At 55.0% G+C, this 27,978-nt stretch overlaps 1 protein-coding gene across 2 annotated transcripts; it reads left to right on the top strand.

The window, feature by feature from the left end:
- Positions 1 to 34: 34 nt before the first annotated feature.
- On the top strand, positions 35 to 27,927 carry Fignl2 (fidgetin-like 2). 2 transcript variants are annotated; one of them, NM_001401883.1, is made up of 2 exons: positions 35 to 204; positions 23,580 to 27,921. In NM_001401883.1, the coding sequence occupies exon 2, from the start codon at positions 23,591 to 23,593 to the stop codon at positions 25,535 to 25,537; it is 1,947 nt and encodes a 648-aa protein (NP_001388812.1). In that variant the 5' UTR covers positions 35 to 204; positions 23,580 to 23,590; the 3' UTR covers positions 25,538 to 27,921. The 2 variants fall into 2 exon arrangements, with proteins under 2 accessions (NP_001388812.1, XP_063118928.1); XM_063262858.1 differs by lacking the exon at positions 35 to 204 and adding an exon at positions 295 to 3,243 and having other exon boundaries at positions 23,580 to 27,927.
- The last annotated feature ends 51 nt before the right edge of the window (positions 27,928 to 27,978 follow it).

Genomic DNA, 27,978 nt, shown 5'->3' with positions numbered 1-27,978 from the left:
TGGGCCGCCCCTTGTCCGGCCACCCCCACTGCCCAGTCCCGCTCCCGGCCGCGGCGGCCGCAGCAGCAGCGGCCCCAGGATGGTGAGCGCCGCTGACCCCCAGCCCTGGCCCGTCGCCCCCGGCCCGCGCTCCCGCCCCGGTCCCTGGGCCGGACGCCCCCCCAGGCCGCGCACACTCACCTAGGACCCGGCCGGGATGCCGAGGTACGCGTCGCAGGCCTGGGAGGGGGCAGGCACGGGAGAGCGGGGGCCGGCCGGGGGTCAGGGGGTGGCGACTGTGCGGTCCGATGTCCAGAGCTTTGTCCGCGGGCGCGGGGCCGTGCGAGGCCCGGGGAGGGCGGGGGCTGAGGGGCAGGGGGTACAACTAGGCGGAGGTCGGAGGGCAAGGCCGGGAGAGACCCGAGAGGGTGCGTGGGAGTCCAGGGTCATTTCCCCGGAGGAAGGGGGCGACCAGCAATGAGATCGCCCCTCAGCCGCCGATGGGCACCCCCTCCACCGCCCAATCTGGAGCCGAGGAGGTGGTGTTAGCGAGCGGCGGGCTCTGGGGAGTCTGCGGGCTTGGGGAGAGGGAGCCATGATTTGCGGGTTCGGGTCCCAGAAGGATCCGGCGGCCTGAGCCCGAGGGTCGGTCCGCAGGCCCCTCCCACTCCGTCAGGTCTTTGTCCAGCGGCCCCTGTGTGTGCGGGAGGGGGTGGGGTCTGGGTTACTGGCCTGGAGATTCCCCAGCATCGTGACGGGGCAGTGACAGGAGACTGAGGCCATTTCGGTCCCTGAGCCCCTAACGCACACGCCCTTCGTTTCTCCTCAGCCCGGGACAGCAGTCCCAGCCCAGAGTTGGGGTGTTGCACAAAGCTACGCTTACTTTCACCCGTGGGCCATTAGTTACCCGGAGCCCCTCGGAGTTCTCGGCTCTTGCGAGAGCCCCTTAAACTTCCCCACTCCTAGAGCCTTCTGGTCTATGCAGAGATTCCCACTTCCAGACCCTTGGTAGAGGGTCCCCTGTAGACTGTTGGGCACACAGTAAGAGCTTAATAGATGTTGGCTTCCTCCCGGACCTCTCTGGTCCAGTGGTTCCTGCTGGTTGAAGGCCTGTGAGCATTCAGCGCCGAGGAGAGCGAAAGCAGCCTGGAGCCTGCGCCCCGCTGCGGCCCGGAGTGCAGGGGTGGGTGGGCGGGTGGGTGGGCTGTTAAAGGAACGGTCACTAAATCAGGATTAGGCCGTGGGGCTGTCAGGCTGCCGGCCCTGTCTCCATGGATACCTAATTTGGAGGAGAATAGAGGACGGAAGAATGTTTGTGTTGTCCGCACGGGCAGTAGAGGCTGAGCGGGCTCTTGCTTTCAGTCCAGTAGCTAGGAGTTGGGGATCTGCTCCCCTCCCAACTTTAGGGTTACAGTCTAGGAGCTTTTCGGTTCCCGGGGTTTGACACCTCCCCTGGAGCCACCCAGTATTTGGAGTGGGCCAGGAGATGCTGCAGTCCAAAGACCTCTGACTGCACGGGGTAGTTTTGGACCCTGCCAGAATCCCATCCGAAACCCCTAGGCGCCCTTCCGGAACCTCCCGTCCCCACCCCACCCCCCCAGCACCCTTAGGCAGGGTGTGACCGCCCTTCTCTGAGTTTTAGTCCCGCCCCCAGCGACAGCCGTAACGGGGTGCAATAGGGGTACAGATCTGCAATGCTCCAGGATCCGAGAGCGGGTTTTTTCGACCACCCTGAGCTGTGTGCAGGGGGGCGGGGCGGGACTTTCTCCAGTCGCCCAAAGAAAGGGGAGGGTCTTGCTTGGATGGCCGGGGAAGGCGGTGTGACAGGCCTCGTAAATCGCCCTTACCCACATTTAGCACCATTTCATTTATTCCTACTTGATTCCATTGGTGCCCGGAGCATCCAGAAAGCGACCTTCACGCCCTTGCTGTACTATCTGCTGAGGGAAGGCCTTTTGGGCCAACGCGAATTTAGCTGAAAGTCAGGATTGGAGTTGTTCCTTCTCAATGTCCCTAGGAGTAGGAGAGGGACCAGGAATGCGGTGGGCCTCCAAGGGCCTGCATATTTTTTGGCTCTGGGGAAGACAGTGGCCAGAAGGAGGGTCACTGAATCAGACAATTCCAGATCAAGGCAGGGAAGGGGAAGGCAGGAGAGAGGAACCCAGGCCCCAGCGTGGTGTTCCAGAGTCCGTTCCTGCCTCCCTTCTGGTCATCCATGGCTACAGCTTTTTATGAACCCAGAGTCCCTCCCCTCCCCTGCCTGGCCGCAGCTTTATTGCTGAATCCCGGGCTCTCCACGCAATTTCACGCCTCTCTGCCTTTGCTCCTGCTGTTCCTTCAGCCAAATGCCTTCTCCATTGTCCCAGTCTTGCCACAACCTCCTCATTCTTCAAGGCCCAGCTAGGATGCCACAGATCCCCCTGGGTAGCCTCCCCAGAGTCCCCAGTTTTGTTACTTGCCCCTCCCTCCCTCCATGGTCTCTCAGTGACTGCACCTGTATCTCTTTTTCATTGTGGCTGGGTCCAAATGAGGCTCTGCCTCCAGAAGGCCAGCCTACATACACCCGCACCCGCCTCACGGTGTACTTTGTACCGTTTGGGTACCCATAAATGTTGGTAGGGTGAGGAGAAGGAGCTTGGTGAAGAAGACTTTGAACGGGTGGTCCGCAAAACCTGGAATCCAGTCCCGTTGGACAGGAGTTCTGCCCTCCTGGGTGGTGGAGCCCCCTGAGTTGCTCAGCCCCTCCTTTCTTTCTCCCCTCCTCCTTGAGGATCCTCCCCACCCTCCAAGTCCAGGGAGGACTTTGCTCCTTTCCTTCCCCACAGACCAGCACTCCCCCCCCCCCCATTATCATCCTGTTAAACAGAGAGGCCAGTCAGGACCCATATGGATCACATTAACAATTGCTTATTATCTGGCCTGAGACACCCCCAACTCCCCACCACTAGTTCCTACTGCTGCAGCTCTGGGTCCCGAGGAGCCTTGCCTCCTCCCCTCCCCCACCACTGGTCATGAAGGAGGTCAGGGGACAGATTGGTTGGTTACCCTCTCCTCCCCTAACCCCTCTAGCAAAATTTTGCCTCTTCTCGATTTGGCATTTAATGACTTCTTCATCACCTTATTTAATGAAAACCATGCTCCACAGGAGGCTGGCTCAGGAAGTTCCCAGGGCTACATACTGGAAGGTGACCAAGGCCTGGCATACCTGTGGTCTGTTGCCTTGATGGCTCCTGGCACCAGTGGGCAGAAGTCAGAGAGGAAAGGGTGAGCCACTGTCCCCTGCAGTCTTAGTCCTTGTTGACCCCGCTGCCTCCTGGGAACTAGAGGGCTAGTAAGGTAGAGTGATTCTTCAAGCTGTGGGACACTGATCTCCAAGGTTTTCCCTGCATGAAAGAAAGAGAGCCACTGTAAAATTGGGTGTGAGGACTCACCCCTGTAATCCCAGCACTAAACAGGCTGAGGCGGAATTACCCCATGTTGAAAGCTAGTCTGGGGCAGGGACTCACACACTGAGTTACATATCAGCCTGGGCCGCAGAGGGAGACCTTGCCTCAAATCCAGCCACTGTCACCAACAATTAAAAGGGTCGGGTGTAGCTCAGTGCTACAGCATACATATGGTGACCCCACCACACCCAGGAGTAAAACTAGAAATCTGTGTTTCCTGGAGCCATGGCAGAGTCAGCGTGAGTTGCAGAGTGGGCGAGGAGGGCTTATGTTTAAGTACACATAACTGGAGTCTAATGTGAGGGCTGGACGTTAGCTCAGTAGTAATGGATTTGGCTAGAGTGTACAAGGTCTTGGGTTGGATTCTCTTTTTTTTTTTCCTCTTCAAGATACGGTTTCTCCGTGTAGCTTGGCTGTCTTGGAACTCTCTCAGTAGACCAGGTTAGCCTCGAACTCAGAGATCTGCCTGCCTCTGCCTCTTGAGTGTTAAGATTAAAGGCATGAGCCACCACCAACCATGGCTGGGCTTTGGGTTGGATTCTGAGCCACTAGGGCAAAACAACAAACTGTGGGTTTTGACTTACAGAACCTGCAGAAACGAAAGTGTCCCCAGAAAAGTGCACTGTCACAGGCTGACACCATAGTACTCTGCACTCTCCTTTAAGGGCTATTGAGCCCCTGAAGCCCATAAGGCGTATTTCCAGAAGCCCTGGCTCAGTCCCTCTGAGGTTCTGAGGACAGCCAAGGTCTTCTGACCTCGCTGGGTGCTCATCCCACAGCAGGGGGACCGTATGAGCTGCAGGGTGTCGCTGGCATGAGCTGCCTGCCAAGCACACTAGCAGCTGCTGACACAGCTTTCACACTGCCCAGGTCAAGGTTGGGCTGCTCCCCCTTCCGATGTGTGGCTTGGAAGCGCTAAGCTCTGCTTGGGAAGTGAGCTGAGGAAGGTGCTGAGCATCTCGGGAGAAGTGAAGGAGCGGGGATCAAGGGTCTGGTGTTCTTGAATGTCCCAGTCGGTAGGGCTGCGATTGCTGTGAAGGGGACATTCCCCTGGCTTGCCACGCCAAGAAAACACTGCAGTGGTGCAGTCGGTGCCTTGCTGCCTTCCGTAGACAGCTTTAGAATTCACCTGTTAGCCAGAGGTGGGCAGGAGGTCACAGTGAAGAGTTGAGCCTGCACTCACCCTGTTTCATCCCGTTACTTATTGCAGTACTGTAGCTTGAATTCGGAGGAGGGTGGGGGGCTTGCGCACGCTAGGTGGGCCCTCCATCGCTGGGTTCTATCTCCACACCACTAAGCCTAGTTTATATTATGTAGTCCTGGACTCCCAGGCAGCATCAGGATAAAGAACAGGGCTCAGGATTCATGCAAGCAGGAGAGCCTGCCTTCCTCTGTCCCATTCAGTGCCTGGCACACCTAGACCAGTGACAAGATGAGTCATTGACACAAGAAAGACACCACCGTTCACTGTTTGACCCCTGGGTGGATCCCTACCTCCTGTGGTGACCCAGCAATACACGGCCGCTTGTCCTGTGTGCGGATCTCAGTCCTGCTCCTGAGATCGTTGTCTGTGCTCCCCGAGATTTCTCTTACATCAACTAGGTTTTCATACTTGGCGCCAGAGTTAATCTCTCTCAAAACCCCTTTCACACTTATTGATTGATTGATTGATTGATTGATTGATTGATTGTGTATATGTGTCTCTGCACATGTGCGGAAGTCAGGAGACAGCTCGAGGAATTGGTTCTCTTCCCAAGGGTGGAACTTGAATTGTCAGGCTTGACAGTAAGCACCCTTACCCACTGAACCATCTTGCCAGTCCCTGGGGAGAGGGGGTGCCAGCTCCAGTGTTGCCTACCACAGGCCTCTAACATGAAAAGTGGTTGCTATGTGGTTGGAGGTCATGCTCAAGGTGGCTATTCATCCAATGCCCACCCATTGTTTTTATGTGGTGTCACGTTCAAGGAACTTACAAGATGCTGGGGACCAGCAAAGAGACAAAGACAGGCTTTGGTCCCAACATGTCCGAGTAGAATAGAACCTCTGAGGATGTGGCCACTCAGAACTGTACAAGGCGGTTTGGGGAGAGTCTGGGAGGAAGGCTAACTGCTATTACAGGAATCCTGGGAAGGGGCTTGTCCTTGGGAATCAGCAGGCAACTGGAACAAGGGTCACTTAGCGCTTGTCTTCCTGAAGCTCAGAATCCGTTTTGACCCTTGGATGCTCAAGAGTCTGGGGAGGTGTTCCCTGAGGTCATGGGTGGGGGGAAACCTAGTGGTTACTGTGCACTTCCCAACGACCCTCCCCTCCCCACATGCTATGACTCCATCCCCACCTGGAAGATGTCTGTTGGGGTCAGGCAAGCTTTCTAGGGACCCCTGACCACTAGGAGAAACAGCCTCTTCTGCCTTGCTCCACTGAGATACAGCAGCAGTTCATAGATGGCTTTGCTTCTCGGAATTACCAGAAGCTAGGGGGTTTTCCATGAGATTTAAACATCTCGTGGTTAAGAAATTCAAGCGCACTGGGCCTCTGGCAAGGGTCCTTGTACTGGTCATCGCATGGCGGAAGGGCACACGGGCATTTGGCTGAGACAGAGAGAGCTTGCTAGGGTTAACTGTCCATTCCGCTAATGCTATTTGGATCCAACGTCTTACTACGTAGCCCTGGCTGTCTTGAACTCACAGAGATCTGTCCGCCTCTGCCTTATACGTGCTGGGATTAAAGGTGTCAGCCTCTAGCTTAGACCCCATTCCTTTTGTGGGAAGTAGGGCTGGGCCTTGATCCTGGGACCTAATACTTGGCAGATGGGCACTCTACTGCTGATTTATGTCTTGGCCGGACAGGACAGGAATCCGTTTGTGAGGGCAGAGGCTTCATGGCTCAACCACTCCTTTAAGGGACGGGATATCTGTCTTGTTTCTTTGTCTTTGTCTATGCCTCTCAAAAATTTTTTAAAATTAATTTTCCTTACTTTAAAGACAGGGTCTTACTGTGTAGCCTAGGCTGACCTCGGATTTCCAGCAATTCTACCTTAGTTTCCCAAGTGAAATACGGGCCATCAGATCCAGCTTCACCCTGAGTTTTATAGCAAGGAGCTCAGACTTAAAGCTCTAGGCCCTTTCTCCAGAAGAGCTTCCTTTGCAGGCAGACTATATCCTGTGGGGATGGTCTCTTGTATTCCTACTGTCCCACCCTCTTCAGGCCTGAGGTTTAGGTCCCCAGTCTCCCCCTGAGAAACATGGGGCTGGGTTGCTGGGGCTGAGGGAGTCCTGAGTTCAGCTTGGGACCCATTAGGCATCAAGCAGGCACCCACCCATGTGAGAACTGCAGGAGAGCTTCCCAGAGGACGGGATAGCTCCAGCTGGATGTGGAGTGTCCCTGTGGGCGGGGAGCACGGTATCTCCAGGTTTCTAGAACCTTCCCTCAGTTTGCCTTCCCTGAGGCCAGAAGCCTTTCGTGGAACTTTTGCTGTTTGCCAAGGGGTGATAAATGTTGGTCGCTTTCTCTTGAGTGTGACAGTGACTCAAATCACTATCTGGAGTTAACATGGAGGACAGAGGTCCTCAGGGCTGGACACAAGAGTGACTTTACAGGGTGTTGAGCTCTGGGCTAGGCTAGATGGGAGGAGGTTTTAGGGAACCCTACAAATGGTGACGGAGGCCAATTAGTATGGAGGAATCAAGAGATATTCCTATCTTTTTAACTGTTAAATGAATGATATCCCTTTGTCCCCCTCCCCCTTCCAGCCTGATGACTTAGACAAGGGAAATCTATATCCTTGATATCCTTATCTGTTACAAGGGAAGACCATCCTTGTATTCTTATGAAAACCAGGCATATTGAAGTGTGTAGTCGTGTGCTGAGAACCCACCAGAGCAAGCAGAGGGATGTCCGTGGCTGCTCAGTCTTTGCTTAGTGTCCTCCCCCAGTTTCTCCTGCTCTCTCTGTTCCGGTGGCCCTGCAGCTGTGAAAGCCATCTCCTTGAGGACAGCCCTTCCCACTCAACACCCAGGTGGACCGGCCTGGCTGCATAGCTGAGTGAGTGAGCTCAGCACCCCAGGGCTGAGGAGAGGCTGGGAGGGCTGCCTGCCCGGAGATTTGGAGGTGGGCTGCCTGGGCCTGTTTTCTCACCTTTGGTCAGGCAGGCACTTTGAGGGTGTGTCTCTCGTCTCTCATCCCGCACCATATGCAGGAATGGGGGCAAGTTTGGGGCCAGGGCAAAAGGATCAACCAGACTTTAAGCCTTTTGGAGGCCTCCCACCCCAACTCAAGGCAACTTGCTCCTAGGTCTGGTTGAGTGGAGGGGAAGTACCGAGCTTCGAAGGAGACTCTGGGCTCCTGGCCTGAGTCTTGTGTTCCAGGACCTCTGAGATTAGGAGGCCAGTTTTCAGGCGCTACTCTTCCTCTGTAGACAAACACAACCTTATTTGTACAATGAAAAGTATTTTTTTGAGAACAGGTCACAGACTTCCCAGTTGTGCATAGGGCCTATGGCTTAAATCTGGCCAAGTACCCTAACAGTTCCTTCTCTCCCTGCCCACCCAACAACCAAGTCCCAAAGACCCCAGATCAACCTAGCAGCAGGTGACAGTTTCCCTCCTTAGTGTTCGTCTTCCCCACAGGTCCCGGACAACCCTCCAAGCAGGCCTGTATGGCTCTCTGTGCGGGAAGGGGGAGGAACTGAACCCCAAGGGGCAGTTGATCTGAGGTGGATCAGCACAGGGTTCGACTATAGGTCCTTGAGTATTCAGAGGAAAACCCAAAGCATCTCTCCCAAGAGCAGTTGCAGGAATAGGCTCAGTGCAGGCTGTGAGTGTTTTCTCTGGAATGCTCCTGCTGGGTGGTTGTTTGAACCTGAGGATGTAGAGCCTGAAGCTCCAGAAGGCCGCTGTCCTGAAACAGGACTTGTTATAAAGCAATATGGACCAGCCTACAGCCCTAAGGCCTTGGTTCCCCTCATACACATCGTCTGTATCTGGGGACATCTGGAGAGTTGATGGGGGATGAAGTGTGGGCATGGGAGAAATTGGCAAGGGGTGCTTGGACATGGATCTTGGTCTAGCGAGATTCATGCACAAGGGTGTTGACCAGGGAGGGGAGCTTGGTTTAATGATTGACAGCCATTTTCAGTCAATAAGCATCTAAATGGTTGGTGGGACAGTGGAGCAGGGAGCGGGGGATGGCCTCGGAGTCAAAGTGGAACAACAGGTTGGAAGTCCCTCAGTGCAGACTGGAGGAAGGTGTTCAGGGCAGAGGGGCTGGACAGACAGAAGCCTGGCAGAGGAAACACAGACGAAGGGTAGACTGCTGTGACTGCAGGGGTGAGATGACAAGCAGGAGGCTGGTCAGAAGAAGAAGGGATTCACCTCCTAACTGGAGCCACTTTAAGAGAGTGATTCTGCCTGTTCCTTGTCTGGGCTGGCTTTCGCACTCTGTGCTGACAGAAGGGCTGGGGAGCAGAGACTGAGGGCTCAGTGTGGCACCAGCTAGAGGGGACAGTTTTAGAGAATGTCAGTGGAACTAGGTGCCTTATGATACAGGCTGTGGCTCCTGGGTAGTGACAGTCTTAGGTGACTCTGGAGGGAGAGGGTGGAACGTTTTCCTGGCTGGTGTGGTATCCAAGGCCTCGGGACACCCTGGCAGGCCCTGTAGATTTTCACCTGGGCCCTTGGCTCTTCAGGGTTAGTGAAAAAGTGGAGGGCTAGACCTGGGCAGTGGACTCTCAGCAGGGACCGGAAACAAGCAGAGAATCTTGCTAGGGCAGTTTCACTGTGACAGAGGGCCCTGGGGTTCCATGTGGACAGAGGAGACGCTGGTGAAAAATGTCCCGGGATGTAGACTGGAGGGGCCAGGGGCTGGCTGGGATAGCCTGTGAAGCCCTATGTTTTCAGGGGCTGTCCAGGTCCACAGATCAATGAGACCTGACTGTGCTCTCCTAGGGCCAGCACACAGCTCCTAAGTTGGCCCTTTCTCCAGAGTCGCCCTTCAGATCTGGGTTTTGGTTTTCTAGTTTTTGTTTTGTTTGCTTGTTTGTTTTCCGGCTGGGAAAGCTCTTTTTTTCCCAGGGCTCTCCCAGGCTGGAGCATGGAACAGACGCTAGAGTAGCTGATTCAAATCTGCCCCTGCTCCTGCCCCTACCCCAGCCCCTGCCTGCTGCCTGGTCAGCCTTAGCTCCCACCAGCCCGTTTTGAAAGCGCCTGAAGCCCTCAGTCACTCAGCCCTCCCTACCAGTTCACGTTGGAGGAGAGATCAGAGATCCAGACTTGTCATTCATCTCATGGGCCAATGCCACGGCCTGTGCTCACTCTGAACAGATAGGCCATGGGCAGGAAGGAGGTCGGCGATCCCTCTCCCACAGCCGGCCCACAGTGTTCTAGGCTTGCTGGAATGGCCTGAGAGATCCCTAGCTGTGGTCACTCTTCTGGTCGGCCTCCCTCGGGTCCATCATGGGTCTAAACTGTACTAGGTCAGGACTCCGAGCCAGCGGGTAACAACAGGGAGGTGCAAAGAGAGGCCTGTCCTGCTGTAGAATGGGCGTACACCTCATCCTTCCTATGGTGGCTACGGAAGAGTATGCAATGACTTCTGCCGGTTCCATCTGTCCTTGGGATTTCTGGATGGGGTGAGTGTGTGTGTGTGTATGTGTGTGTGTTTGTGCGTGCGAGTGTATGTGTGTGTTCCATTTAGCATTTGGGAAGCACACTGGGCTATCCTCGGTCTTCCCTGCAACTTCCTTGGGACCCAGGTGGGCTGGGCCATGCAGCCCTCCAAGCCGTTCCCAGCCCCAGGACTCACTTTTTTTTTTTTTTTAAATCCAGGAAACACATTGGGCCATTCCTTTATTCCATCTCCAGCAGGCAAGAGGTGCGTGCGCACACAGGTCAGCTCGGGTGAGCCCCCTCTGAGGTCCCTGGCTGATCACCTGGGGTCTGAAATTGTGATGGCCACTTAAAAGAGCATTTAGTTCTCTTACCAGATGACTTTTCTTACTCAAACACAGGCATGAGTTATAATAATTTGTGCTTTCTTTAGGGGAGAGCCGGGGGTGCGAACTAGTCTGGTTCTCTTTCCTCGGCTTACGCAGGGAGATAGTGTATGGAAGGATACAGCCAAGTGTTTCTGGATATTGCCCTGTCCTGAGGGTAAGATGGGGTAGTGGAAGGACAGGCCTTAGGGCCTTCCTCAGCAGGGACAGCATCTGGAGATGGTCCTGGGAGAGCCGGGTGGAGCAGCTGGGAAAGGGGGTGGGAGAAACAGGGCTTCTGGGCTGGAAGTCAGGCGGGTGGTACCAGAGAAAAGACTTCAAGTGGATGAAGGTTGCTGGGACCTAGCTGAGGTACACCCAAAGGCAGCCAGATCACAGGAGGAACTGGCAGGTCCCTGAGCCCTTGTGTCCAGTTTTAGGCTCCTCATGACGGCTGAGAGTGGTGGGTAGGGGCCCTGGGAGTCATCCAAGCCTCCCCGGGTTGTGGCCGGGCTGTTTGATCAGCGAGTGTGTAAATTGGGATTTTATGGGTTTCTTATTCACTCCTGGGGCTGAGGCCCCCAAATTTCTCTGAGCCCCAGAATGTGAAGCTTCTTCCTGGGAGGGAGGAGGGGGAAGGAGAGGGGGAAGCTAGCTCCCCAAAGGCCCCATCCTCCTGCTGTGCCTCTTCCCCAGGCCCCAGGCTTTGTCAGTGGAGGGTTGAGCGGTTCAAATGTGCTAATACACTCCCTGGGGGCTGTTGGACAGTGGGACTTATTCGTCAGTGCTCTGATTGGCCAGAGACCACGGGGGTGGGGGTTTGCGAAAGCAGCTGTGCGTGAGCGGGGGTGTGTGTGGGAGCGTGTGTGTGCATGTGTGTGTCTGTTTGAGGGAGGGGGTTGGGGGAATGTCCACCCTGCTCAGACCACTGGACAGAGACAAAGGATCTTCAGCTAGCCTGGAACAAGGATTAAGCTCAGAACAAGCAGTTTCCTTACCTGGTCCGGCTGATGAGGGAGCCCACCTGTCTTACCTTTCCATCTCTACCCGGTCAGGGTTTGTGAGTGGGCGTGTGGGCGCGTGACCACGTTGAGTGGTGGGCCTGGGTTGCATTGGTTGGAATAATCCAGCTGAGATTATCTCCCCCTAAGATTTGCCATTGTCTCTCCCCACCCCCTCACTCCCTTTGCAGAGATCCACTTCAGACCAGGCCAGACATCAAGGCTGGGCATGGACTGTCCAGGCCTCAGGGGACACAGCTGTGACCCCCGGACTGTGTTGTCATTTGACAGAGCTTTCTCCTCGGTTACATTTCTCCCCCTCTGTCGACCCCCATCTGTCCTTGGGATTGGATGAGGATGAAGATGGTGGGCGGGGTGGGGGAGGGGCACTTAGGAGCTGATGGGGGAGGGAAGACCAGGCAGCCCGAGGCCCAGATGACAAACTGCCCTCTCCTACCTTGTGTCCTGCTCTTCGGCCTGCCCCTCCTCTCTCAGGGCGAACCAGACTGGCTGGGCTGGGGGAGGGGGGCTACCCCAGTGAGGCTGAGGCCATCTCAGGGAAGCTGGAGTCCAGAGTGACTGGCTGTAAAGCCACCAGGGAAGCCAAAGGGACAGCCCAAATTCTGAGGCCCGCCAGAGTGGCTCCCACAAAGCGGGCTACAGAGCGGAGCCCTGGAGGCCATGAGAGGAGCCCCATCTAGAACTTTCCATGGTCCCGTGCTTTATGGAGCCACCACACATGGCAGTTGTGTGCTTGAAATGTAGCCAGTGCTGTTTCAGGACTACATTTTTGTTTTATTAAGTTTTAATGGGTTTAAATGTAAATAGTACCCCGTGGCTGGTGGCTGGTGGCTGCTTTTGGGATAGTGTGGGGTTAGAAGCTGTGGGACTTTACATGAAGTGGTGGGAGCCGACGGCATTTCTGCCCCACTGTGGCTGTAGCTAAGCATGACCCTTCCTGTCCCATCATGCTCCTTCCGCAGTCTGTCAAGTTTCCTCACCTGGAAATGTTGTCTATGTTCCCTGTAGCTATAGACCGCTTGAGAGTAGGGGGCTGAGCTGTCCTCTGGTGACCCTGGCCTGGGTCAGACAGCCACAGTAGGAAAGGGACCTTTGCATGTAAGAGACCACGGGCACTTCTGTGGGGCTGCCAGTCTGAGAAGGCTTCCTGAAGGAGGAGATGAGGTGGACTGGAGCAGAGCGGTGCGGTAGCCAGTGAATGGGTGGGTGGCTGGGCTCCGGAGCCTAGTCCTGGCGTCTTGACTGGCGACTTTGATCCTGAGCCAGGGATAGGGCTGGAAGCATGGGTTGAGTCTTGCTTGATGTCTGAGCTTGGGAGAACCCCTGCCTCCTTCCCATTTCTTCTGCTGTAGGATAGGAGATCAGTACCTCCTTATTGCTGTTTCCCAAGAGGAAAGACTGATGCTAACTGAAGTCTTTGCAAACCCTACAGTCCAGGAAAAGTGGAAGGTTTGCTACTCAAGGGTGCTGGCCCCTGGCCTGGCCTCAGGAGGACAACAGATGGTCACAGCTTGGCTGTGACCCTGACTGAGGACACAGACAGGGATTTCTCTGCTGCCCCCTCCCCCAGCTCGTGTGTGCGCACACATGGCCCAGATGGGGGCCACTTGGCCAGCTTTGCTCAGGCTGACCTCCTGCTGTTTGGCATTTGACATATGAGGAGGCCAGGGGCAGTACCCCACACACCCTCGCCCCGGAGAGGAGCCAGGCTGACGGGGAGGCCTCACAACCTCCGGGAAGCAGGGTCCCAAGGGCCCTGATCTCTTTGCCATGTGTCCCTGGCCTTTGATGGGAATTCCGTTGCCCGCTTTGTCTTCTGTCAGAGAACTGTGGGAGGGGAGCTGAAGGAAGGCAAGAAAGGAGGGAGGCAAGGTGGGTCCTGGGGAACTGGGATGGGTGCCTTTGGGCCCCAGTCCAGTTGGTGCTGAGTGCTTTCTTCTGGTGTTCTCAGGGACGAAGTCCCCTCTCCATCTATTTGCTGGCTTCTCTTGCCATCCTACCTTCTTAGTGAGACCCCATTTCCTTATATGCAGACAGAAGCAATTTTGAGCCTCTTTGCGTGCCCATGCAGCCATCCACCCACCCACCCCTCCATCTACCCATCCATCCACTCACCCACTCACCCACCCACCCCTCCATCACCCATCCATCTACCCACCCACTCACCCTACCACTCACCCCCCACTCACCCTACCCACCCACTCATCCACCGCCCCCCATTCTAAACCCCATTAAAAAGGACTGTGTGCGGGGCACCGTCTTAGCTGCTCAGGATGAACATGGAAGGACACTGGCTCTCGTGGGGCTTCTGAGTGGTTCCATGGGGGAGAGAGCAGCCTATAGGTAAAGAGCTGACAAGAGCGTCAGGAGGAGGGGCCAGTGAAGTGAAGCAGAGCCATGAGGGTGAGAATGGGTGGCCCAGGGTGGGAGCACCCACTGTGACAGGGATGATAGCTGAGGTGGAAGATCAGATCCACCCGCCCATCCCTACGGAGACAGACCTAGCAGGACTGCTCAGCCACGAGAATTTCAGCTTCTAATCTGAGACTTATGGGTAAAGGACTCATGAGATAGCTCAGTCATGCACTCATGAGAGTTCTATTCACCACAGAAGGGGAAAAAAAAAAAAAAGCCAGGCACAGCAGTGCAGGGAGTAATCCCAGAGCCAGGAGGCAGAAATGTATGGATTCCTGGAGCTCAGTGGCTAGCCTAGTCAAATCAGTCAGTTGTAGGTTCTGCAAGAGATATTGCTGCCCCAAAAAGTAAGGTGGGAGGCAACGGAGGAAAACCTTCAACATCGACCTCTAGCCCCCACACACACATGCATGCTCACTTGCACGCACACGTGCACACACGCACGTGTTCACTTGCGCACACGTGCTCACTTGCACACACACGCACCTGCATGCACATGCAATGTGTGCATGCTTACACACATGCATGCTCACTTGCACGCACATGTGCACACACAGGCACACAAGTTCACTCACACACACCTGGGTAAAGAAGTAAAAAAGCTTTTGAATGGATGAAGGGCAACACATCAGACATTTCAGAGCACCTCTGTGATTAGTAGGGAGCAGAGAGCATGAAGTAATTGGGGTGAGTGAGAGGTGTTCCTGAGGTGCTGAGAATTGCTTCCACTCTGTACACAGTTCTAACAGCTAACATGTGAAGAAGTGGATGGTGAGAGGCGCCGTCTGCCTGGACAATCAGGAGGGAGGAAGCTGCTCTCTCCTGCTGTGGAGAAGGTGGAGGGTGTATGGAGGGTGGGGTGGTAGGTAGCCAGAAGCTTGATCTGGGGCCGTGCTTTTGGTATTGGTGTCTGGAGACAAGGTTCCATGAAGGCTGCCTTTAAACTCATTACTTAGCTAAGGGTGACTTTGAACTCCTGACTCCCCTCTCTCCCCCTTCCAAGTGCTCAGATGGCCTGGATATGTGCTATGATGCTCAGGGTCGAGTTCGAGACTTGGTTCATTATGACAGTTAACTGTTGGACTGCGGTCTGCGTGTGCCAGCCATGGCGGAGCTCAGTTAAGAAACTAAGGCTGCAGAACTCTGCCTGAGTAGCATCCACATACACAAGGGGTGCTCGAATTGTTGAGCCTGGCTGTGATCATCCAAAGACCTGAATGGAGAGAGGAGCCCGGTCTGTGAGCCTGTGAGGTTGGCTATGGGCATGGAGTGCAGCTAGAGAGGCAGAGAAGAGATAAGGGCCTAGAAAGCGGGCTGGTTTAGTGTCCAGTCACCACAGTCGGTGGAGTGAGATGTGTGGAGGCAGGTGAGTGGAGCGTTGGGCCCAAACACAGAGATGAAGTGAGACAAGAGGGATCAGAAATAATAACTTAGGCAACTCTCAAGCTGATGGTGTCGGGAAGGCTTTAAAAAGCAGACAGAGGATGTAGTCAGATTATTCTAGGCTTTGCCCCTGCAGTGGGAAAAATCACAGCATATTGTGGGCTGATGAAGACACAGCGGAGAGTGGAGAGGGGGATATTGGCCCTGTGGGAAGTGGGGGCGGGCTGGGGAAATGGGATCAGGAGGAAGACCACACACCGCGATCTGTCCATCCACCTCTGTTCTTGGGGCCAAGAAGTCTTTATCCGGCCTCCCCAAGGAGGTAAGGGGTTAGCAAAAGAGGACCAGGGAGGGATGCATGAGGGAAACGGGGCTCTCCGTGGACTCTGATGAGCTGAAGGATTTAGTGAGCAGAGAGCACACAGCAGCCGTGAGACGCCCCACAAGCCAAAAGCCCGGCTGTGGTTCTGAGTGATCAGGGCTGATGTCTCTGGATCTCTTCTGGGAGGAAGAGCGGCTTGCATCCTTATGTCAGACTGGCATCCCTCAGCAGAGAGACCTGTGTCGTTCACAGACAATTAACAGAGGATAATCTTGGGTGGAGGCAAATGGAGAATCAGTCCGCTGAGGAGCTTTGTGGACCGACCACCTCCACGCCTCTGCTCCCGTCTGTCAGACCTGTGCTTGTTTCTCGTACCTCTCTGCCTCACCCTCTCTGCAGCCCCATGATCTTTACTCTGGCTCCGAGCTACAAGTGAATTTAGGGCAGTTGGGGAGGGCATCACATCTCCTGCTCCCTCAGAGCACCGCTCGCTCCTCAGTGGGCTCATGCATCTTGCCGCGGTGGGCGCAGATAGAACTTGCTGGTACTGGGAGAAGAGGTCCCAGGGCCGGTCACACCTCCGTAGCGTTGTTCTAGCCCCTGAAGATGTCTACTTACATTTGTGGAGTGGGAGTAGTGGAGGGGACTGGTGTGGATGCTGTTTGTGGCTTAGCAAACTTCTTCCTTCTTTTCTCATCTTGGGCCTGGGTTCTGTGTCAAGGCTCCACTCTTTGCAGACCCATCCTGGGGGATGTGCACAGTCTCAGATAGCCTTGGCTGTGTCTGAACTTCCAGAATAAATCTTTTCTGCCTCCCTCCTTCTCCCCTTCCTTTGTTTGCTTTCAAACAAACAAAAATACCAACCAGGAAGGTCTCATTAAGAACATATACTACGCTTACAGTGGACCTAAGTTCAGTTCCTAGCATCTATGTTGTGTGGCCTGTAATTCTAGTTCCAGGGGATATCCTGCCCTCTTCTGGCATCTGCTGGTGCTTGCGTGAATGTGCACATAACCATACAAAAACACATCTCACACACACACACACACACACACACACACACACACACACACACACAAACAGGCACGCGCGCACAAACAGACACACAGAGACATGCACACAGACACACACACACAGAGAAAACCACACACACAGACACAATCACTCACACACACAGACATAGACACAGACACACACAGAGACACCAGATACACACACACACAGACACACACACACACACACAGAGACATGCACACAGACACACACACACAGAGAAAACCACACACACAGACACAATCACTCACACACACATAGACACAGACACACACAGAGACACCAGACACACACACACACACAGACACACACACACACAGACATGCACACAGACACACACACAGAGACAACCACACAGACACACACACCCACACACAATCACTCTCACACACAGACAGATACACACAGAGACACCAGACACACACACACACACACACACACACACACCCCTGATCAAGGAGCTGGAGAGAAAAGTCACAGTTAAGGGTGGTACTCTTGCATAGGACCCAGGTGTGATCCCTGCCACGAACATGGCAGCTCACAACCATTTGTAACTCTAGTCCCAAGGGACCCAACACCCTCTTCTAGCCTCTTGGGCACCAGGCATCTAGTTGGTGCACAGGCCTACATGTAGGCAAAACACCCATACATACCACAAACAAATTGACTGTTAATCCCACTGATACCAAAATTATCAACGGTTGTCAGAGCTTTAAGAATAATAGTGATTTAAAAAGAAAAGAAATCTTTTTTTCCTTGTTTTTTGTTTGTTTTTCTTTGTAGACCAGGCTGTCCTTGAACTCACTGAGATCTACCTGCCTCTGCTTCCTGAGTGCTGGGATTAAAGGCAGGTACCATTGCCTGGCCCTGAAGCTTCACTTTTAATTTGACTGTTTTGAGGCATTCATTCTAAGGTTTAAGTCAGGCTTGCTCTGCATACTGCTTCACATGGTCGTTTGTGGAGAACGCTGAGTTTTCAAATGCCGCAGGCAGACAGCAGCAGCGTGCACTGCCCAACCTTTGCATTGCACCTCCTAACTCTAATGCATTTTGGCTGATACAGCCCTGTTCCTCTCCCTCCTGGGTCTCCTCCCTTCCTTCCTGACCACACTCAGAGGATAAAGGCTGTGAACTTGGGCCACATTCTGACCCCATCCTACCTGTCACTGGCCACCTTGTGACGATTGATGCCCTGAGAGCACACCAAAATGTCGAAAGGGAGAAGACTATGTTTAGTCAATATGGGTACGGTCACTTTCCCGGTAACGACTTCTAATTCCTAGACATGCGTTGAGCTCCATCCATACTAGGCCCTGTACCAGGCCCGCAGTATGCCTCCAAGCAGGAGGATCCTGCCATGCTGGGGTCTGTTCTCTGTCCTGGAACTGGGGCAAGAGTTTACCGTGTGATAATTGTAAGGACTGGGCTAAGTGTCCAGTCCTCCCTGTCTCCCCGTTACCGTCTCTCTTTTTCAATAGCTGGGGGGTTGGCATGAGGGGCAGGGTCCAGAGGAGTGAGGTCTGTTCAGGATCTGCCAGGGGCTGTGGAACGCCCCCCTACCCCCCATGAGTTGTAAGCAGTAGACAAAAGCTCATGACAAAAGGCCTGTGGGAGCCTCGGTGAATAGATTAACGAGATCTCCATGCAGAGGCCCCACAATGGGATTCTCCTCTCAGCCCTTTTGTTCCAGGGCAAGATAATGGAGCTGGAGGAGGCTTGCCCAGAAGGGGGCATCAGCCCTCCTCCTCCACGGTTGAGTGGTGTCCAGATGCCCCTTCTCTACCGTGCCCCCCTTTCCCACCCGCCTGCCTCCAGCAGTGGGTAATGGAATCTGGAATCCTAGAATTTCTGAGGTCTTAGGGGCTCGTGGGAATAGAGAGGGGTGCTGGCCCAGTGGTGCTCTTTGTCCCTATCCCACCCTGTCCAGATTGCATAACTTAATTTTTTAAGAAGTCCTGTAGGATTTCAGTGAAATGTTTGGCTCTTCCCATGGAGCCAATAGTTCTTGACAAAGACTGTAAAGTTAGGACAGTGGCAATGTGGAGTTTGCTGGGGCTTAGAAGTGGAGTATCAAACCTCAAGCCCCGCCTGGCGCACAGAGATGGGTAGGGCACCTTTGGCAGCAAGACAGCGGGAAGGCAGTGCAGGACCATGGAAGTTGTGGGTGTTGGTGCACCGGGGACCACAGGGGGAAAAAAAAATCACTGTTGTGCAATCTTGGACTTCCTTACAATGAGAAGTGGGACTGTAGGAGAAACTTTATTCTATTCAGTAATTCTGTAACCACTGATTGCTCTGTTGTACTCTGGGCAAACCAGGCAGGGAACACTACACACACACACACACACACACACACACACACACACACACACACACACACACAAACACCCCCACCCCTGTATGGAGAGAGGGTGCTGAGGGTGCTTTCTCCAGAGTCCCAGCTACCAGCCAGTAGGGCAGACCACAAAATAAAAAAGGAACTGTTTTCCAGCCCTGGGCCACCTGCAGTTGTGGGACAGCATATCCACAGAGAAAGGAACAGCCTTTTCAGGGCTGTTTGGCCATGGGGATACAAATTTCTCCATGAGGTCTGAAGAGCAAACCCACAGCACTGGGAGATAGCTATGTCTACAGGAACATATCGAAGCCATTTCCCTAGGCCAGGGACAGATGAGCTGGTACTATAGCATTGTGACAATCTCGGGCTGAAGGACAAAGGGCTTGGAGACAGGTTTTTCAGGGAGATGTCCAGAAGCACAGTTTTGACTCCTGCCTGTTGGGGACCAGCTTTGTGATCTTGGAGATGTACTGTACTTCTGCCTCATGTGGGTGAAGCACAGAGCAGGGGTCTATGAGGTGGCATGAGGGCCATCCTGTCCTGTCAGAGCAGGAAGGCGTCTAGCCAGCCCCTTGCTCCCCTCCCTCAACCCCCACCCACCCAGGTCAAGGGACCTGTTCAGCACTCAGCCAGAAGGCACTACTTGGGATGTGTAGCTTGTACTGAATTTCACAGGTCACTTTAAATCCCTAATCCCTCTGCCTGCTGTATATTATGCCCATGTATATTATGCTATATATGTATAGAACCCAGAGAAACAGGTTCTGTAAGGTTAGATATTCTGCTCAGGGTCCCCTGTAAGGGTCTGAATCTGGCTCTAACACATGCTTCTGACTCTAAGCTTCTGTCTTTCCCAAGCCCTGTGTCTTCCCTCACCCCCCCCCCCGGCTCCGCTGACCTAGGGACTATAGGATAGAGGATGAGTTGGAAGGGATGCAGGAGGGCTGGTGGCTGTGTGGAAGTGTTAAGGGCTGGCAGGGGGCAGAGAATTACAGATCTCCACCCATACTGAAGTATGGATGAAGTGTGGCCTGTGTGGACGGACCTGGGTCCACTCTTCAGTGTGTTGTGTGCACTCGCAGGTGCTCTTGCTAGACCTGGGCACTTTTTTTTTTTTAAAGATTTATTTATTTATTTTGTATACAAGTACACTGTAGCTGTTTTCAGACACACCAGAAGAGGGCATCAGATCCCATTACAGATGGTTGTGAGCCACCATGTGGTTGCTGGGATTTGAACTCAGGACCTCTGGACGAGCAGTCGGTGCTCTTAACCACTGAGCCATCTCTCCAGCCCGACCTGGGCACTTCTGAGTGCACGTGGACCTAACACTGCACATACTCCTGCCTTCTGGTGTGTCTCCAGGCTTCCTTTGCTACCATTTTCAACTTGAACACTGGTGCTGTAGCCCGGCCTCCCTCCCTCCCTCTTTTATTCGACCCAGTCCCTAAGTGCTAGGATTCAGGTCAGATTGTCCTTCCCCAGGTTGGGCTTGAGGGAAATGGAACATTCCAGAACTCGGCTTAGCAGAAGTTGCTGGAAGAAGAGCTCCTGCCAACCTAAAGGCCACGTAGCAGATCATGGTCACCACACGTAGACAGCGATCCTCCAAAGACGGGGTTCAGAGCCAGGCTGGCAGTTAGTGGGGACCCAGGGTCAGGGGAAGTCATCTTGGAGATGTGAAGAGTTTACTCAGAAGGGGGAAAGAAGCTGGTACACAGCAGTTTGATGGGGTTGGACCGGATCCTGTGCTTGATCAGGATGGGGATCTACTGAGGTGGGTGGACACCAGGCTTTGGTCACAAGGTGTGTATGGATGCGGATAAAAGTGAAAGCAGGAGCAGTGGCTTCATCCTTCTTTTTTCCTGGCTGAAGTGGAGAGGATGTGACCTGAAGTGTATGAGGAGGAGACCAGCCAGTGAATGAGTAGTGTAGGTGCCATGTCGAGCAGGGCTCTCCTCTAAAGAGGGCTGGTTCCTGCAGAAGAAACTGAGAATCAGGCTGGGAGAACAGGTCAAAGTGGAAATGGGCCCCCGGGGTCCAGAGTCTGATGAGCGATTCCCAGTGCTGCCTGGTGGAGGATTTAGGTGAGCATTGCTGGAGCCAAGGCTTGACTGACAGAAGAGACACCACCCTAACGACAAGGTAGTTGAAAGCTTGTGGGGATGAGCTCAGGCCTGGGTCTTTATTATGCCTTACTTCTCCTGCAGGGAGACATGATCCTCAAGGTCACATGTCTTTGCTTTGAACCACAACACAGGTAACCATAACTGGGGGTGGAGCCTGGGCTTGATGTAGTGACACATTTGCATTGATGTAACTGATGCTACTTCCTGTGACCCTGTCACTGGATCACTTGTCGCCTGATGTCCCGGTAAACTGCTCCTTTGACACCAGGGGATGGCTCTCATCTTTGAAAACCCCTCAGCGAGAGCTGAGAGCCTGAAAACACGTCCTTCATGTCACGTGTCTGGCTGTTGGAACCTTCCAGAGCTTACCTTCCTTCTAAATGCCAGCGCCTTCGCTAATGCCTTCTATGTGGACCATCAGGTCTTTGGCTACACGGTTGATATAGAAGAAGGTGAACACGTGACAGGTTTCACTTTCCGAGACTGTCTTCTGCCCTTAGTCACGGCACAGCCACATCGCTGTGTGTGGCCACTGCCAGTATGGCTGGGTGTGCAGAACCAGAGAAAACACTTCAAGCCTGCACTCGTGCACCCTGTCACGACTCCAGAAGCCACATCTCTTGGTCCTCTCTATAGGATCCCAGTGGTTAGTTCTGTAGGCACCCACTATACAGGAGCCCATCTAGCTCTGTAGATTGTGATGTCTCCAGCAGGTGGCAGTAGAGTGTCCTAAGGGAGCAGGCCGTGGTTTGCTTTGCTCAGTGCAGTTGAGGCTGGTGTTAAATTACCAGAGCTTGGGCTCCCAAGTGCAAGGAATGGGGGCAAATACAGCTGCATCTGACTACCCCTGCTATTCTGGATGTGCAATTCCCGCCATCCTGGATGCACTGCTCCATGTAACCCTTTAACGTGTGCTATAAAGACATCAGTTCTTTGGTGAGTCCTTAGCCAGGAGTGTCATGCTCTCAAGAGCCCCAGGGCTGGAGGCTTGTACCTCTATTTTCTTACTTCACAAAGGATGTTGCTTTCTGAACTTCTCGGTGGCTAAACCATTTGATACTTTTTGACCTAATTCCATGCCTAGTGGAACAAGTAGAATTTTTTCTTTCTTTCTTTCTTTCTTTTTTTTTTTTTAGCTGGGGACGGAACCCAGGGCCTTAAGCGCTCTACCACTGAGCTAAATCACCAGCCCCTGGAACAAGTAGAATTTACTCTATACTGTTTTGCCAAGAAGCTAGAGGTAAAGCTTGGTAGTGTTTACTTGGCACGTAGGAGGCTGTGGGTTCAATCCCCAGTGCAGCAAAATATGCGCACACCAACACAGTTTCGTCGGAAGCTTGGACCTGAGAAGTAATCAGTGTAAAACCGTCCGGGTATGCCATGGGCTCATGTAGTCTTTGGCATTTTGTCCTTGGGTTAGGCTGGTGCTATTTCTCGGGCCCTGGATCTCACTGGTTCAGGACAGGTGCATTGACAGTGCTAGAGGAGACTGTAGCGAACAGCCTGAGGACATTTTTTCTCTTCGTGGTACAGAGACACAGTGATATCTCACAGACTGGCTCTAGGATCCCCACACCATAAACAGTTTTGCTCCCTTTGAGTAACGGTGTTTTGCGAAGTGAGTCTGATCACATCTCCCTCTTCATTTGGTGACTGGGAAGCTCGGAACAAACTGGGGTTCACTTTAACTGCTCCGGTGATAGAACCCAGGTCCTTGAGCATGAGAAGTGTCAGGTACTTACTTTACCAGCCCTGTGATGCACCCGACATGACCCGCGTGCTCCATACCATCTCACCTACCTGTCTATCCCAAATAACATGCCACCATCTTTACAAACAGCATTCGATTGGGTTCTAGTTTCTTTAGGCCAGTGGTTCTCAACCTTCCTAATGCTACAAACCTAAATATAGTTGACTCTAATTTTGCTACCGTTATGGATAATGTAAATATTTGGGGGGGGGGTCGTGACCTGCAGGTTGAGAACGCTGCTTTAGGCAAAGGCCGGAAGAAATCAAATGGCAAGGAAACCAGTGTTGCTGGGCTAGCCACTGCGGTTTTCAGGGTCGATGGGCATGATCACAACTCCAAGGCCCATGGTGGACTTTGGATCTCAGGGAGCGCCAAGGTGAAGAGTAGGAATGTCAACCTGTTGGACCTCCTTCCTATCCAGCAGCTCTGGACAGGCTACACTAATCTTTACAAACCTTAACACCCTGCAGTTGGCCGGCACATAGTGAACGCACAGCAAGTATCTGTCATGGGCGAGGCTCAAATGCTTGGCTCTGGCCCTCCCCTCCATCAGGTCTGTGGAGGGGCATAGCTAGTGTGGTCAGGATAAGTTGCCGGGAGAGAAGGTTGACTGTGGTATTTCGCGTTCCTCTTGGTGTAAAACAAACTATTTCTAAAAAAACAAGTCCTAGGTCCAGCGGGTGGGAGGGTGGCCGGTCATCGGCTAATCAACCTGTCAGTGGGTCTCTAGAGCCACTGCCAGGATCTGACCAGCAGTTGCTCTTCTTGCCTGCAGCTCTGTTGAAGATGCACTGGACACCGGAACACGCCCAGCCCCTCAACCAGTGGCCAGAGCAGCACCTGGATGTCTCCTCCACCACCCCGTCACCGGCCCACAAGTTGGAGCTGCCTCCAGGGGGTCGCCAGCGCTGCCACTACGCTTGGGCACACGACGACATTTCCGCCCTCACAGCCTCCAACCTCCTCAAGAGATACGCGGAGAAGTACTCTGGGGTCCTGGACTCACCCTACGAGCGCCCTGGCCTGGGCAGCTACGGTGACGCCGCCTTCCTCAACGGTGCCAAAGCGGACCCGGAGCCCTGGCCCGGGCCGGAGCCACCTTACCCTCTAGCCTCACTCCACGAAGGCCTCCCCGGAGCCAAGCCGGCCGGCGCAGGTGGCTCCGCGGGTCTCGGCGGCTCCCCGGTGGTAGCAGGGAACCTAACCGAGCCTCTCTACACGGGCAACGCGTGCGGGGGCCCGTCGGCTGCCACCGAGTACGCGGCGGGCTACGGAGGCGGGTACCTGGCGTCCGGCTACTGCGCGCAGACAAGTGCAGCGCTCGCCCCGCCGCCCCCGGCCGCGCTCCTGCAGCCAGCGCCGCCACCCGGCTACGGGCCCTCCGCGCCACTCTACAACTACCCGGCGGCGGGCTACGCGGCGCAGCCCGGCTACGGGGCGCTCCCGCCGCCCGCCGCGCCGCCCGCGCCCTACTTGCCCTCCGGGCTAGCGGCGCCCACGCCCCTGCCCGCGCCCGCGCCCGCGCCACCCCGGCCCGCGCCCTACGGCTTCCCCGGGGCCGCCGAGGGCGTGTCGCTGAAGCGCAAGGCGGTGGACGAGGGCGCGGAGGCCCGCTACCGCAAGTACGCGTACGAGCCCGCCAAGGCCCCCGCGGCCGACGGTGCCGCCTATCCCGCCGCGGACGACGCCGAGTGTCGGGGCAACGGGTTCCGCGCGAAGCCACCCGGAACCACAGAGGATGGGACCGGCAAGTACGGCGGCGGCGGTTCTCTCAAAGTGCTGGGCTCCCCCGCCTACGCCCCGCAGCTGGAGCCCTTTGACAAGTTTGCGGAGCGGGTCCCAGCCGCGCACGGAGGATTCGCGGAGCCGTCCGGGGAGCCCGCCAAGGGCGTGGACCCGGGAACGCTGGAGCTGGTGAGCAGCAAGATGGTGGACTGCGGACCCCCTGTGCAGTGGGCAGACGTGGCGGGCCAGGGCGCGCTCAAGGCGGCGCTGGAGGAGGAGCTGCTGTGGCCCTTGCTGAGGCCGCCCGCCTGTCCCGGCAGCGCGCGCCCGCCGCGGACCGTGCTGTTCTTCGGGCCCCGCGGCTGCGGCAAGGCGCTGCTGGGGCGCTGCCTCGCCACCCGACTGGGTGCCACTCTGCTGCGCCTGCGCGGAGCGGGCCTGGCGACCTCTGGTGCCGTCGAGGGCGCGCGCCTCCTGCAGGCGGCCTTTGCGGCTGCGCGCTGCCGCCCGCCCGCGGTGCTGCTCATCAGCGAGCTGGACGCGCTGCTGCCAGCGCGGGACGACGGCGCGTCGCTGCGGGCGCCTCTGCTGACCTGCCTGGACGGTGGCTGCGGCGCGCGCGCCGACGGCGTGCTGGTGGTGGGTACCACCTCGCGGCCGGCGGCCCTGGACGAGGCCACCCGGCGGCGATTCGCGCTGCGCTTCTACGTGGCGCTGCCGGACGGCGCGGCGCGCGGGCAGATCCTGCAGAGGGCGCTGGCTCAGCAGGGCTGTGTTCTGAGTGAGCGGGAGCTGGCCGCCCTGGTGCAGGGCACCCAGGGCTTCTCTGGGGGCGAGCTGGGGCAGTTGTGCCAGCAGGCAGCAGCCGAGGCGGGCCTCTCCGGACTGCAGAGGCCCCTCTCCTACAAAGAAGTGGAGGCTGCTCTAGCCAAGGTGGGCCCTCGGGCTCCTCCCAAGGAGCTGGACTCATTAGTTGAGTGGGACAAAATGTATGGCTCCGGACACTGAGGGTGGCAGAGGAGGCCAACTCTGCCTTGGGTGGGGATGTCTTTGGCCAAAGGAGTGATGAATGTGGGGCGGGAGAGGGAGGGCTCTCCCGGTGGATTTTTTTTTTTTTAATGGGAAGGAAAATGCTTCTGCCAGGCAGATCGATGCCGTAAGCGCCGGTGTACTCAGGTTTTTCCTATTTATCGTGGACGGGAAGTTCGCCATCTCTGCCCCGCAGACCCAGCACATCCGACATGAGTTGGCATCAGGGCCTAAGGAACTCCTGCTCTCTCTCCTTAACCTCTGTCTCTTGTCCTCTGGGCCACACCCTCCTTTCCCATTCTTCTTTCTCAGTATTGGCTTCCTTTTCTCCTCAGGGTTTTGTCACTGACCCCTCCCCATGCCGTCCCCGTTTCTTTTCAGCTCCTCCTTCCGGTCCCCATCTATCACCCTCTGTGCTTCTGTCTCTGTCGCCCAGTGTCTCCCGGACCCTGTGCTTTAACCCACCCTTCCTCATTGTTTTCATTCACACTGCAGCAACTCTTGGCGGAAGTTCTTCTGGCCTGGAGGCTGAGAAAGGTGGAGCAGGGAGCCCCAAGCCTCCTCTGTATCCTACCCACCTGAAATCTTGGGGTCTTAGGGGTGGGACAAGGATAAAAACCACCCAAAGAAGGCTTTTGTTTTGCCTTTTGGTTTGTTCAAATTTTTTTTTTTTTTTTGAGGGGAAGTCCCAGAAATGTAGGTTGCTTAATATTTTAGGCCTCTTATTTTTGTAAGATGTGTAGGATTTGCTGTTTTTCGTTTTATTTTGACAACTCAGGAAGAAACTGACCTCAGAAAGAATGTTAGAGTTTGGCTGCTCTTCTGTTGCCCTCAGCCCCGTCCCTTGGGGAGCAGATTCTCCCAGACCAGAGAGATTTGAGGCTAATGAGGAAGACCAGACATGAGCAAGCCCCAAACTGCTGTTCCAGGGATAGAAACAGAATGTATCTAAGGGCTTCCTCCCCAGGACCAACTTGCAAGCAAGAGGTGAGGATGGGTCACAGGCCCCAGAGGAAGGGGCTTGCCGCTTTCTTGCCATTCTCCTCCTGGGCCCCAGTCCTCAGCTTCCAGTGGTCTGCGAACCTTCCAGAGAGTTGGGGTACTCTTGTCCATTTCCTGCCTTAGAGGTGACCCAGGCAGAAGGTTCTCAGGCCATCTGACTGAAAGCAGGTTCTGTCAGAGATGCTCAATAAAAAGCTAAGAGGATTTCCTCAGGCATGAACATGGTCTGGCCACAAGTCTGGCTGGGCACAATATTGACTACTAGGAGCCAGGCCACCTGTGACAAGGCAGAGCAGTGCCCTGGAAAGGGTTCTGTGTCTTTGTGTGGGGATGTCTACTTGTCCCCATGGAGTGCTGGGTCTAGCTAGACCTGGAGGGCCTGGAGGGAACTGGGTTGTTTTCCTGTGATGCTAGTCCAGAGCCCTTCTCTGCAAACCACATCCCTCCTGCTCCTTCTCCCCTCAGGCCATTTCACAATCTTTGGTGCAAGAAGGGACCCCCTCCCCCATCTTTGTCCCACCTTAGCCGCCCGTTCCCCCCACCCCCCACCCCACCCCACCCCACCCCCGCTTGCCTCTACAGCTCCTAGATCCCTTCACTTTCTGGATACTGAGGATGCTGTGGGAGACCTGGTGGGTGGGGAGGGAGGGCGGGGGGGGGGGACAGGGTGCTGAGGGCAGGTGTGAGCCGAGGAGGAGGGTGGACAGGAGATCTGCTGTGTCCCCTTCATGTTCGTTCTCTCCAAGCCACTCTCTGGAGCCAGCCAACCAAGTACAGGACTTGATGCCTCAAAGCAAGTGGCCCAGAGTGATGCTGCAGGTGGTCCTGGGTGGGGCATAGAGTAGGGAGTTCTCTCAGGTCTGGGGGTGGGGGTGGGGATACCAGGGCAGGGAAGTGGGGTTGGGAACCCAGCTGTCCCTTCAAACAGCAGCACCACTAGGGGGCTGGGTAGGAGTTTCATGGGCCAATCGCTAGGGTCCCCACACTTCCTTTGCTGGGTTCTTTCTGTTCCCAGGCTTGGAAGCTTTGCACAAGAAGACAGCCCCCAGCTGCAGCACCTACCTCATGAGCATGGGGCAGGATGGCAGGGCGGGTCTAGCCCTAGCAATGTTGGGGGGCATACCAAAGAATCCAGGGATGGAGCGTGGGGGAGGGCACGCTGGCCCTCCACTCCCTCTGCTAACATTGGGTTGGGATCCTCTCTCAGTTGTAACCCATTTCTACCTCATTTTGCTGTATGTTGTACATGGGCATATTTATCTCCTGTCTGATGATGCTCTGCAGTTGTGGTCTGTCTACCTCAGAAGAGACTGTATTTTAAAAGAAAATATTACACAGTATTAAAGTTATGACGTGTGGTACCCAGAGGATTGCTTGTGGGTATTGGGATGTGAGGAGTGTTAGCTACTCGGGTTGTC

The sequence above is a fragment of the Rattus norvegicus genome, chromosome 7 (genome assembly GCF_036323735.1).
Source record: "Rattus norvegicus strain BN/NHsdMcwi chromosome 7, GRCr8, whole genome shotgun sequence".
In the NCBI taxonomy this organism is placed as follows: Eukaryota; Metazoa; Chordata; class Mammalia; order Rodentia; family Muridae; genus Rattus; species Rattus norvegicus.
This window is presented reverse-complemented; position numbering and strand designations above follow the sequence as displayed.